This window comes from Uloborus diversus, chromosome 5 (genome assembly GCF_026930045.1).
Source record: "Uloborus diversus isolate 005 chromosome 5, Udiv.v.3.1, whole genome shotgun sequence".
Classification (NCBI taxonomy): Eukaryota; Metazoa; Arthropoda; class Arachnida; order Araneae; family Uloboridae; genus Uloborus; species Uloborus diversus.
In genome coordinates, this window is record NC_072735.1 from 6046172 (window position 1) to 6060332 (window position 14161).

Genomic DNA, 14161 nt, shown 5'->3' on the forward strand with positions numbered 1-14161 from the left:
ACGTATTTGAACTTTGAACGACTGGAATTCTGCAGTAGCTTAAACATAGTTACGGATCATTTTACATTTGTTAGGAAAGTGACATATTAAATTAAAAAAAAATGTTTTTAAACGGAGAACTAAAATGGTATATAATTAGGAAGTACAATGTTTATTTTTTCATTTTTTATTATCTACGTTCCACACACCCACGTGCCTCTGTGTGTTGGCCTGCTTATGTATATATGTATAAATCTAAACGTCTTTCAACGGATGTACTTTTATGTAAACATAAATTTACACATGAGTATATTATCATAAGCAATTTTTTTTCTAAATGTGCCTGAATTTCACGAAAATACAGGAATGTCTGACTTCAAACTTCGAGTAAATTTTTGCTGCTAACACATACAGATATAGAGACGTAAAAACCATATTTATAAATACTTTGATTTTTTAAAAGTTATTGATCAATCTTTAAATTATTAATTTAAAGAAAAATGCCAGTACTAATACGAATATTAAATATCCTTGAACTGCGCCAATATCTTAATCAAAATAATAGATAACTTGTTAAGTAAAGGTACTCGTTTACATTCATCGCATACATTCATTGATCAGTATTTAAATTATTAATTTAAAGAAAAATGCCAGTACTAAAACGGATATTAAATATCCTTAAACTGCGTCAGTATCTTAATCAAAATAATAGATAACTTGTGAGTAAAGGTACTTGTTTACATTCATCGCTTACATTCATTGATCAGTATTTAAATTATTAATTTAAAGAAAAATGCCAGTACTAATACGAATATTAAATATCCTTAAACTGCGTCAATATCTTAATCAAAATAATAGATATTTTGTTGAGTAGATTTACTCGTTTACAGTCATCGCTTACATTCATTGATCAGTATTTAAATTATTAATTTAAAGAAAAATGCCAGTACTAAAACGGATATTAAATATCCTTAAACTGCGTCAGTATCTTAATCAAAATAATAGATAACTTGTGAGTAAAGGTACTCGTTTACATTCATCGCATACATTCATTGATCAGTATTTAAATTATTAATTTAAAGAAAAATGCCAGTACTAATACGAATATTAAATATCCTTAAACTGCGTCAATATCTTAATCAAAATAATAGATAACTTGTGAGTAAAGGTACTCGGGTACTCGTTTACATTCATCGCTTACATTCATTGATCAGTATTTAAATTTTTAATTTAAAGAAAATTGCCAGTACTAAAACGGATATTAAATATCCTTAAACTGCGTCAATATCTTAATCAAAATAATAGATAACTTGTTGAGTAGAGGTACTCGTTTACATTCATCGCTTCCAAATTTCAGACAAGAACTGGAATGGTCAGACGTCGCAATTGATTGTATCGAGCGCTGAAACCACCGCCACCCTCAGAGGATTAACCCCAGTGACTTCCTATTACATTCGAGTGATTGCGGAGAATGCATTGGGTAGGAGTGAGCCCAGTGAAGTGGTGCAACTGACAACGGAAGAGGAAGGTAAGGAAACTAATTACAAACGATCGATACTTTCTCCGAAACAGAGGAAGAAACGAAGATGAATCACAGCATGATGCGATATTTTGATACTCACTGCTAGGGAATTGCGATACCGAACAAAAAATACAATACCGGTATTCGGTATTTTTTAAACGTGATACCGGAATACCGGTATTAGAAATTTCTCAAAAATGTATTAAAACATATTGTTTTGTTGCCATAGTTTATATTTCTGTCCAAAAAGGGCATAATTTATGAAAACTTATTGTGAACGAAGACGAATATTAATGAAGAAATGACATAATAATAAAAAAAGATACATTAATTTGAATTTTGGCTTCTTGAATTCAAATTATGTTTTTCGCAATCACGAGTGTGTTTGTGCCCAGGCATGAGTGTGTGGGTATGTTTGTGTGTGTATAGGAATTTGTATCTGTCCGTGTGTGTTTGTGTTTGTATGCAGGCATGAGTGTGTGTGCATGTGTTTGTATGCTGGCATGAGTGTGTGTGCATGTGTTTGTATGCAGGCATGAGTGTGTGTGCATGTGTTTGTATGCAGGCATGAGTGTGTGTGCATATGTGTGTAAGTGTGTGTGTGTGCGTGTGTGTGTATGTATGCGTGTGTGTTTGTGTCAGGCATGAGTGTGCATGTGTGTGTAGGTGTGTGTGTTTGTGTCTATGTGCAGGCATGAGTGTGTGTGTGTGTGCAGGCATAAGTGTGTGTGTGTGTGTGTGTGCAGGCATAAGTGTGTGTGTGTGTGTGTGTGTGCAGGCATGATTGTGTGTGTGTAGGTGTGTGTATGTATGTGTGTGTAGTTGTGTGTGTATGTATGTGTGTTTAGTTGTGTATGTATGTATGTATGTATGTGTGTGTGTGTAGTTGTGTATATATGCGCGTATGTGTAGGATATGGATGCAACCTGGAGACGGCTTTCGCTATAGGAGCAGCATCGTGAGGAGCCGGTCGACGGTGGTGCTGCAGAGGGTGCAGGTGGGAAAATAAAATGATAGGATGCCAAAACAGTCAAATGAAAGCAATAAGCAATCGTGATTGCTCAAAAAATCAGCAATAGTAAGAAACATAATAGAGCTATTGAATTGTCACTAATAGCCTGGAACTCATTTTAGCGAATACATTTCCTACAGTTGAAGATACTCCAACTGAATTCACGCAGAAGGGTGGTAAAATTAATAATGTCTGATACATATCCTCTAATTGCGTCGAAATTCTTCAACTTCGCATTGTGTGTGTGTGTTTTTTTTTTTTTTTTTTTTTTTTAATGAAAAGCTAGTTGTAATTTCTCTTCGAGAGAATTCAGTATCAACATCATCTTCAGCAGTTTCTTTTTGAGTTTAAGTTTGGGTTTGTTTTTTATTAACTCTTTGATTTGAAATTTACGGTGAACCTAAGTTTGTCCTTTTGTTAGTTTATTTTGTTCATTTTCGTTTCAAAAATCTTTTCAATTATGTTAGTATCTGAAAATTTGTTCCAATTGATCACACCTTTTCTCTGTGCAAATTTTTAAGGCACTATGTAATTGCTAAATATTACCTCACCAAGTATGCAGCTAAACAGCGAGGAAGAACATCACACTAATACTGGTGACAAGTTACCATTTATTATACTAACTAGAAAAGGGTAATCTCAAAATTCCGTAAGGTTGAGATCTAAAAACAAATATCATAAAGTGTTGCTGCAGTTGACGATTGAAATGAATTATTCATAGCACATATGCATTCGTAATTAAACTTAAAATCTAGTTTTTTAAAAAAAAGGGCAAATAAGTGATCAAGGAAATGGAAGAAGTAAAAAGATTTTGCACTTAAACGCACGAAACTGCAATGAAAATATCATTTTGCAATTTTTCCGCTACTTTTATTTAATGATATTCTAGTAATTCGTAATTTTCAAGCCAAATGTTTACATTAATAGATTGATTTTGATGCTATATCATCGAAAAAGAAATCTACATTTAAAGTAACAGCAGTATTTTAATACGTGAAGTTAAAAACTCGGTAATTAAAAGCGATTTATTATTTTCAGCTGATACCGAAAATACCGGTATTTTACCTCAGCAAATACCGGTATTACGAAACTGTAAAATAGCTCGAAATACCGGTATTCCGTATATCGGTATCCCGGTATTGCAATCTCTACTCACAGCTATACGGGGGCATACATTTAAAATAGTGTATGAAATATCAGAATTGTATTTTATGTTAAAATTAAATATATTTATAATGCTTTTCAACGGTATGCTAATTTTAATTTTAAATAGTCTCAAGTGTACAAAGAAGGAAAAAAAATGCATGACTGTGCGAAAAAAGCTCAAATTGCGGGTTGCATACGTCAGTGTGCAATCCGCCGTTTAGTAAGATTTTTTTAGCAGTAGCTGTACTTCATTGACGGTGTGATTTTGGCTGCCTATGGCACCGCAATGGCACTCTTTTATACCATCATGGCCTTAAACGGCTTTCTAAAGTGTGCAGTTGGAGTGCCATCGCAAAACACCATGGTGCACTAAGGGGAGGGGGGTCACTAGTGCGATCACGTTTAACACTAAAAGATGCCCGATGCAATCCGCTGTATAAAAAGTGTACAGTAGCTTATAACTAATGTAGGGGAAAGTTGCTGGCAATGGACCTGTTAAATGGCTGGACTTTGTAGATATTTTCCACACCAGAGTTTTCTCAGGCACGGAATCAGTTTTAGTGTCTTCTTTTGTTTCAAAACAGTCCAATGCAGAATCATCAAGGAGCTTGAATCATCTTGAATACATCATATTGATTAAACGTCCAAATAAGATTTCTACTGTTCACTTACTAGTGATTGACATTTCAATTTTGTTTTTACATGCTTTGAATATTACTGAACAACTAAACGGGAGCACTGACTTGAAAAAGTGCATTTTCAAGTACAATGCCCCTTATTTAAAGTTTGGCATGAATCGTCACAGCGGTGACAACTATGAGAACATTCAAAATGACGCAGTTGCTATCATTAAAGCGCTAGGTGTTTCTATGAATGAACCAGCTAAAAAAGTGATTACTTCTTGGAATCTTATAAATATTATTGAAGATTCAGCGCAATTATCTCTACATAGTATATGAAGTCTCCAAAAAGCGTCTGTTTGTTTGAACTCGCAAAACTCGAGAACTACACGGCCGATTTTGCTGAAATTTTCACAGTTTGTTCCTTTAAGTCCTGAGAAGGTTTGTAGACCTGTTCGAAAAAAAATCGAAGAATTGTTCTTATTTTATTCCAATTTGGGCCCAATTTTCACATAAATTCCCGAATATGGGGGTGAAAAATTACTTGCAAATAATAATATTATATACCGTTGGAAAGGGAAGAATTTTCCGCGTTCTACGCAATTTGTTCCAATGCTCTAACTTAATTGCGGCGGGAGTTTTTTTACGTTTTTAGCTCGAATTTTTTTAGGCTTAGCTAAAATTTATTCACTACTTTCTTCACTAAATCCATCAATAAAAAGTGAAGGAATTGTCCCACATTTTTCTTTTTGACAGCATTGGATAGAGCTGCTTTTTTTTACTCCAGATCTAACTCGACCTAAGGTCGAAAGTTTAACCCTGTATCTCCATTAGAAAAAAAGTTACAAGCGAATTAAATGAAGTTCAAAAATCTTTTCTCTATTCAAGTTTTTAACCATTTTATTTTGCGTTTTCCACGGTAACGCTTCTTGAATCCATTGTTTATTTTCATCTTTCTCATTTTCAATTCTTGAACTTATTTTATTTTGTGTTTCCATGGTTACGCCTTTAAAATCCATCTTTCTCATTTTATTTTAATTCCTTAAAAGTATTTTAGTATCTGTCGTCATTGTTTGGCGAGAAAATTTCGCATGATGGCTTTTTTTCTTTCATTTAATCCTGGTTATTGAAGATACTTCACTTGACGCAATGTTTTTTTTCAAGGTCGACCGGGCAAAGCCGGGCAACGCAGTTAGTCTTTAATAATTGATCAATCTTTTGAAATAAATGTTATACTGATGAAAAAATATTTTCAAAATAAGTTTTGGAAACTCCCCTTAGCCATTATATTTTTAACTTAAAAACTTGTGTAGTCGATTCAGTATTTGTAAAAATAATTTTTAATACAGTTTCAAGTAAGTTTGTTGTTCGAGAAAAATACCAAAATAAGTGAAATAAAGCCAGTGGATAAGGGAGGGCATGCAACGTGATATAGCAAAATCCTTGTCGTCAAGTGAAATCTTTGTGAATCAAAATTTTTGAACTAGGATCAAAGAGGACTCCCATTTGTTCAAAAGAGGCATCATGAAATTTTAGCTAAGAAGAGTAAGTTACATGTTAGAAAATATCAAGTGGTGAGTGAGGTGTGGTGAAAACAGCTGTGTTGTGTGAGTCCTGAGTGGGTTTTATGTTTCTCCTGTGATAAAAAAAAATTAAAAAAAAAAAAACAATTTTGTCTTTTTGAACCACTTACTATTATTTGTAGTGTTCGTTCATCTCCGGTAATAATTATGTATATTTTACGGTTTAATTTTCTTATTTGAGAATGTGGTCCACCGATGGAAACTCAATGGTCCATTCATAACAACTAGATCCCATGAATGGACCACATGCTAAAAGATTTCTTTTTAATTTTTATTATTTATTGAACACAGTTAACATAAAAGCGAATATTTTTATTAAAGGAGAAATATACTTACTCTTCTTAGCTAAAATTTCATGAGGCCTCTTTTGAACAAATGGGAGACCTCTTTGATCCTAGTTCAAAAATTTTGATTCACAAAGATTTTACTTGACGACAAGGATTTTGCTATATCACGTTGCATGCCCTCCGTTATCCACTGGCTTTATTTCACTTATTTTGGTATTTTTCTGAGTAATTATTCCTGAGTAATTATTCCTATCGTCAATATAAAGTTTGAGTCTGCACTACTTCCTAAGGTCAAAAGTGTTATGTGGTTCATTGACGGCAACCTCCCCCTATTGCCTTTAAATGAAAACAAAAATAAAAATATGTATTTACGAAGTCTGTAAATGTCTTTTTATTTATTTCTGAAACACGTTGAATTTTGTTTCCAAGTATAGGCATAGCTGTTTATGCACAGATTTTATTCACAGTTTTTTCTAATGAATCAAACTGGATTTCTTAAAATCATATATTTTCATACATTTAAATTTTCTTTATGATACTTTAAAAACATTAAAAATCTTTGCGTCTATTTATTTGACTTGAATCGTTGGAACTATGTATTAACTACTGTATTATTATTTTTCAACCTTTATAGTGATACTAGGAATCAATTGCCAAGGTAAGGCGGGGGAAATTGCTTATTCATTTCAGTCTGGGGATATTTTGATAGTCAAAAATTATGGGTCGGAAAATTTTGGACAATTTACTGGTCCTTTCTGAAAAAATCAGCGGGGTCGAAGTATATTAACTCTTCTTACTGCAAAAAATTTGGCCACAACTGAAAAGTCTCAGCTATCGAAATATTTTCAAAAAATATATGCAAAATTTAATAAACACTCTTAATAAAAAAAAATGTTCATCAATCATTTTGCATATTTAAGAATCAAATTATGGCATTTTCCTGTAGACCAGAAATAGAGTTTTTATTTGAAATATTTATTATTTTAAAGCATATTTATATCTTTTAAATCATGTTGTAACTTAGGATGCTGTTTTTTTTTTAAATAATTTGTAGCACCAACCGGATCTCCAACAGAAGTCCATGTTCATTCGACCGGAGCTCAATCTATGAAAGTCACGTGGAAAGTAACTACTATATTTTTTTTCAAATTATGTCTGCCTACGGGTTTTTGGTTTTAAATAAAAAAATAATAAGTTCAATTGCTCTTCAACTAAACTTTTGCATGTTCTTCCTGGAGCTAAAAGAAAACTTTGGATTTTTAGCTATAAAAATAACTAAGTAAACAAACTCTTAAGAAGACCATTTATTTTTTTTTTCATCATCATACTAATGTTATATAGCTAAGAACATTCCAAGTAAAAAATAAAAAATGTGAAATTGTTTCCGAAATAAATCTTTTAAAACTTTTCAGTTTCACAAATTAAAGAGATAAGAATGTACTTAAAATACACCGCCAGCTCAGTCATTTCCAGCCGAGGACTGCAGTTTCGTGCTTATTAGCACTCATCAACCCGGCATAGGAAAGTGACCGAGCTGGAGATGGGAAACCTCTTCAGGAAGCCAAGAGTGCGAAACAAACTCTATATTAGCTACCAGTTTGTTAGGCACTCTTGGCTTCCTGAAGAGGTTTTCCATCTCCAGCTCGGTCACTTTCCTATGCCGGGCTGATGAGTGCTAATAAGCACGAAACTGCAGTCCTCGGCTGGAAATGACTGAGCTGGCGGTGTATTTCACGTATTTCTGCTTTAGCCCTGGCTAATGGGCTCTAATTTACTGAATATAAGAATGTACTTATTTGATCTTTTTTTTTTCTTTTGAAAATTCAGTAATTAATAGCTTATCATTTAATATTATTAGTGAACAGTATTATTATCTAGAAGATGTTCGAATGTATTATAAAGAATTTTATGTTTGGCTTTTTTTTGTTTTTGTTTTTTTTCTTCACATTTTTTGCTTATTTTTTCTTTATTTTTCAAACAGATTTCATTTTTATTGTAGCACGCAGAAACTAATAAAATATGAACATTTAATTTTTTAGCCTCCGCCCGAAGAGCTTAGAAACGGAGTCATCAAGGGATATTACATCGGTTACAGAATATCAGCAATTGAGGACACTTACACTTTTAAACAAGTTGAAAAATCCACAACAAATGAGCAGCAGTCAACATACATCACGGGACTGCAGCCTTTTACCCAGTACGATATCGTGATCAAAGCTTTTAATTCAGCTGGTGCTGGTCCCGAATCGAGCAAAATCTCTGGAAAAACATTAGAAACAGGTATGAAACAAGAAATATTTTTTCATCTTTGCAGTAGAAATTTTGCAATGTGTCATATTTGAATTGATCTGCAGCACGACCGTATTCCCTACAGTGTTTATGGTGTTAATAAACTTATCTGACATATATGTACTTACATTTCTTCTTCGACGTTTTTATCATTATGAAAACTATTAATTTCTGAAAAAGCTTTGCTTTTGCTGTAGTGCTTTTTTTTTTTTTTCACTACTTTCAATTTTAAAATAATACCATTAGGAATGGAATATATCAAAATTTAAATATTTGGATACAGTATTGATTAAAATTACCAAATTTGTATTGCGTTATGGGAAGGGGGCAAATATTGATATTTTGTTTCGTTACATTGAACGCAAAGATTGTCAAAATATTTCGGAAAAATTTTCAAAAAAATATTTTGGTTAGCTCTCACGAAACCGAGTATAGCAGTTTTTACCTTTAAAGCAAAATGTTATTTTTTATGTATTTTTATTCTTCTTGTTGATTTTCTCATACTCTTTAGCACCTCCAACGTCCCCTGTTGTTCAGATTATATCGTCAACTTCATCATCAATTGACTTCAAATGGGATAAAGATATAAAGGACAAATCAGCTATCACGGGTAAGTTTTAGAAAAATTCCGCAATAGATCGATCATTTACTGAAGAATTTGTTATATTCAGCACTCATCGCAAAAACTCATGCGGATTTAAACTGGGATAATAAAAAGAGTTCCGTAGCTGTAATATGAAATTATAAACTAAATAACGCAATCTTGTTTTTATCCGCCAAAAAAATATATATATAAAAAAATAAAAATAAATTAATAAATATAAATAAATACATAAATAAATAAATAAATAAAATAAAAGTAAATAAAGAAATAAATATTAAAAAAATTTGGCATTGAAGGTTTTCAATAAAAAAAATGTATTTCGTGTTGAAATATTTAATTGACATTATTGCCATCCTGCAGTGGTTTTGACGCGCCATAGGCTCTAGGAAGATTGTGGTTGTTAAAAAAAACCTCCGAAATGTAATACATAATTTTAATTATTTTTGTTAATTTTTTTTAGTAGAATGTCTTGAAAGTTTTCGGGTTTAAAAATGAAATTAAAAAAAAAATAAGAAAACTTAATTTTATTAAAAACAGTTTGAAGTGCACATCATCAAGCTGCAAACTAGTTTCGTATCATATTTTATGAAAATCGACCAAACGGCGGTCTTGCTGTTCGGCGAGTCACTGAAATTCAGTAATAAAGTTTTTTTTTTTTTTTTTCAAATATCGTTGGGGAACATTACTAAATGCACGCATTTCAATACCAGAACATTTTAAAATAATCTTTTAACAAATTTAAAATAAGTATATTTTATGTGTAGCTTAATGTAAATAAAGCACTATGATAAACCCTAATTTAAAGTCCATGCAAGCATATTTTCACTGACTTTGACCTAAAGTTTTATCTAGACGAATGCTGTCTCCTAAAATATTAAAAAATTATTTAAAAAAAAAAAAAAAACGCGATAGGGGATAGTATATGTTTATATGTCCGATGGGGATTGTTTTGCAGGATTGTTTGATATGTTCATATGTGGGAATTAATATGTTATTCTAAGAAAATCTTAGAAAATCTAACGGAAAATGTAAATATACAATTTTTCAGAATACACCCTCCACTACAAAACCGAGGACGGAAACTGGGTACAGGAGGCGCTCAGCAATAGGCAGGATCGTTATACGCTGACTGGATTACGTTGTGGAACACGATATCAACTGTATATGACCGCATCAAACAGTTTAGGTACTGGCGAGCCTAGTCCAACAGTTTCAGCGAGGACACTAGGTGCAGGTACATAGTGCAGTTACTAAATATTTATTATCTAAATAGTTTATTTAGTATTTTTAAGGCATTATTAAATTTTGTAGTGAAAATATTGAAAAAAAATATAATACAAACTTATGCTTTTAAAATGTAGTTTTTTCTTAAGCGCTATAGTTTTATAACTATTTAAAATTAAAACGTAATATTTATTTCAAAACCATTGCCTATCAGATGTGGCTATTAAACTCACATGCATTTTGGAGGACTAACATTAATTTCATTTATACTTTTTATACTTTAAAGGTAATTTGAACTTGAACGCAAGTAAAGTTTTTGCGTCTCTCAAATATTGCTAATAATGTTAATTAATATATATATATATATATATATATATATATATATATATATATATATATATATATATATATATATATATATATATATATATATATATATATATATATATATATATATATATATATATATAAGTTTAGTCTTTCACACATCAGTTCAAAACTATAAAATAGAAATTGGAGAAGCTAGAAATGTGTTTGTCCTTCTAGTTCAAAGAACTGAAATAAATTCCTACTTAACGCGTAAGTTTTTTTTTTTCTTTCATTTATTTATCATGAAATGGGGTGGAAATAGTTTTATTTTTGCACTACAGTGCTGGCCAAATTTTCAGTCTACACACTCGTCATAGTAATATAAATACTATTTATTTTACTGTTAAAGTACAGTATATACTGTACACTGATTGTTACGCTATTTTAGCAGAATTTAATGTTTGCAGGTGGCAGCACTGTCTGCTTTGTTTATGTTCTTTGGTTATCTACTTACCAGGAACATAACCTCAATCAGCTTAAACAGTTCACTAGTTCTTTTTATTAGTGTGTTTGTTATATTTAAAGTTAGTTTTAGGAAATTAGTGAGTATGTGTATGCGAATATATATAATAGTGAGTATAAACAATTTTGTACCTCCTTTTTTAAAAAGTTAAGAAATGGTGCAAACCTTGTGAAAAGTATGCCAAAAAGACTTAAAATGCTCATCAAGAACAAGGGAGTGCATACTAAATATTAGATAATTATTTCACTGTTCATTAATGTGTCTATAGTTATGTAATCAATAAAGAATTTGCTTTTAAAACAGTCTTAGTCTAATAATTTGACCAGAACTGTAATTTTGTTTTAATGCACTCCTAAATACAACCTTCGAAATTGATACACCCCATAGTTTTCCAATATTCGCTTTTGATATAGTTTTCAAAAACAATATGAAGTAAGATGATTGATTTTATTTTGTCAATTTTATAATTTGTTACCTGAGTCACATTTATAATAAATTAGATAAAAATGGAACAACGTCTAAAAGCACAAAAATGATTAAAAGTTTTTAAAAATGCAGACATGTTTCGGAGGCAATAGCCTCCTTCCTCAGTGCGAAATGAACAAATGGATGAACAAATGGATGATTCATCCATTTGTTCATTTCGCACTGAGGAAGGGGCTATTGCCTCCGAAACATGTCTGCATTTTAAAAAACTTTTTATCATTTTTGTGCTTTTAGACGTTGTTCCATTTTTATCTAATTTACCTTGCACAAAGCTATCGCTTTTCAATCAACATTTATAATAATCCAAATGCTTCTTCTCGTAACCAAATTTTAAGCTGAATTCCTTTTAATTTCGCGACAGCACCTTATGTCTCTTACCTCTCAATTAAACTCGCACAACAGCGTCCGTAAACATTCCTCTTTCATCCTTCCAGCCCCGATGTCACCTCACGAATCATCTTTCCTGCTTCCCAATTCAACGTCAGTGGCGTTGAACCTCAACGCCTGGCAGAGCGGGGGATGTCCGATCCGTCACTTTGTGGTGCAACACCGGCCCAAATACCAGAGCCATTGGACCACTGTGTCTGAGAAGCTTGCGATGCCCAGGGAAGTGTATGTACTGCAGAATTTATCTCCGGACACGGAATACGTTGTTATGGTGACAGCCCACAGCGATGCTGGCCTCACTCAAGGAGAATATTTATTCCGCACCCTGTCTGCAAGTTCCATAGGTAGCACTTTACTAAGTGTGGTCATTTATGCTGAGATGTATTACCTTTCATTCATTTTGACATAGATAGAGAACGCACGTCCAAAATATCAAGTCGTAGCAAACTTTCTAGGTTATTAGTCGCTTGATATTCACGAGTGTTGTATGATTTGTTCCGATTATGGTTCGTTTAGCTACTTCTTTCTAAATAGATAGTTTTTTTTTCTTTCTTTTTAAATAGAGAACTCCAAATGTTTAGAAACCAAGAATTGTTAATGCGTTCGTAAATTTTATTCCTGTTTGCTGCTATTTATTACATAAAGCTTATAGCTAGTATTTTCAAAAAATATAATAAACTATTCGTAATATGTGATAATCTTTATTGTGTTATCGACGTACTAGTATCTTCATAGTTATTAATATATAGCAATTTTACTGCGGTGCATGCGTTATATCCATATGGGAAATGATTATTTGAAGTGTTTTTTTTTTTTTTAAACTTAGCAGGTCTTGTTTCATTGTTTTCAGTTTCTTTAAATTATAACTTTTCTTGAAATTTACTTTTGTATGAAACAGTTGGAATGTTAAAAATTGTTTACTGTTCTTTTTATTTGCTGTTCTAGAAAATATTTAAATTTTTATGCTATGCGCCCAACATTTAATAATTATGAAGGTTAGTTTAACAGTATTTTTTTCAGTGAGAGCAAACAAATATTATAATTAAACAGTATTTTAAAATCAATTCTCTTGTCAAAAAATAAATAAAGAAGTAAACGAAGTAAAAATTATATTTACTGATAAATTCACAGCGCTTAAACACACATATCTAGATAATTGCATATTATTTAAAAAAATAATAATAAAAAACTTTATATGAATTACTTAACCCGAAGATAAAACCTATACATTTGGATTTAAAAAAAACCTGATATGACGTCTGTGTTATGTTTTATTTTCAAAATTTATATATTTAATATTACTTTTTTTCATGTTTTCTTAATAAAAATGCATCTTCTTTTTTTCTTTTTATTATATTTATTACTAAATATGCTTACTTGATTATTGTTTTACTGAAACATACCATAAGCATGTTTCGAATACGGTCGTGCTGCATAAATGTGTATTAGAATGCTTCTTTACGAAATGGAGTAAATATAATTTTGTTTATATAAGAGACATTTCTTGCATTTATATCGATTTTCAGTACACAATAAAGGACATCACTTTTTAGCCACATTTTATTTAAAAACACATAACTATTTGATATTTGGAAATATGGCAGTAAAAACCAAAATAATAACCACTTTCAGTTTGGATACATCTTCTTTTACAATACAATTTGTTTGGTGGGGGGGGGGAGGTAGTAAAGAAGCATTCGTGTAATATTATAATAATAGCAATAATAAAACGACAAGTTCCGCGGAGAGGTACATAAATTGTTATTCCTACAGTTCCCACGTCTTCTCCTGCTTTCGGAAAACGAGAGACGGATCTGCCCTTTTATAAGAATGTCACCCTGGTCATTCCCGTCGTCGTGTCTGCACTGGTGCTGGTGATTGTTGTGTTCATTGTTGTCGTCTGCATAAGGAAACATTCTGAGGAAAGAGATGAACAATCAGGTACGTTAGATGTTCTTTTTACCTCCATTTTTACTTCCTTTTACAAAAAAAGGAAATATTGTATTCGCGAAAAAAATTTCACCCAAAAATCGGTCTTAATTTCCATTTTGCTCATTCACAAAAAAATGTTGAGTTTTTTTTGAGCAATCACAATTGCTTATTGCTTTCATTTGGCTGTTTTGGCGTCCTATCATTTTATTTTCCCACCACCACCTTCCGCACCATCACCGTCGACCGGCTCCTCACGAT

At 31.8% G+C, this 14161-nt stretch overlaps 1 protein-coding gene across 1 annotated transcript in view; it reads left to right on the plus strand.

The window, feature by feature from the left end:
* LOC129222418 (cell adhesion molecule Dscam2-like) overlaps positions 1 to 14161 on the plus strand; it is a 161160-nt gene that overhangs the window by 128651 nt on the left and 18348 nt on the right. The window contains exons 16-22 of the mRNA XM_054856929.1: positions 1337 to 1507; positions 7204 to 7274; positions 8189 to 8429; positions 8950 to 9048; positions 10091 to 10276; positions 12019 to 12315; positions 13745 to 13912. Of these exons, the coding sequence (XP_054712904.1) occupies positions 1337 to 1507; positions 7204 to 7274; positions 8189 to 8429; positions 8950 to 9048; positions 10091 to 10276; positions 12019 to 12315; positions 13745 to 13912 (1233 nt within the window). The remainder of the gene's footprint in view (positions 1 to 1336; positions 1508 to 7203; positions 7275 to 8188; positions 8430 to 8949; positions 9049 to 10090; positions 10277 to 12018; positions 12316 to 13744; positions 13913 to 14161) is intronic.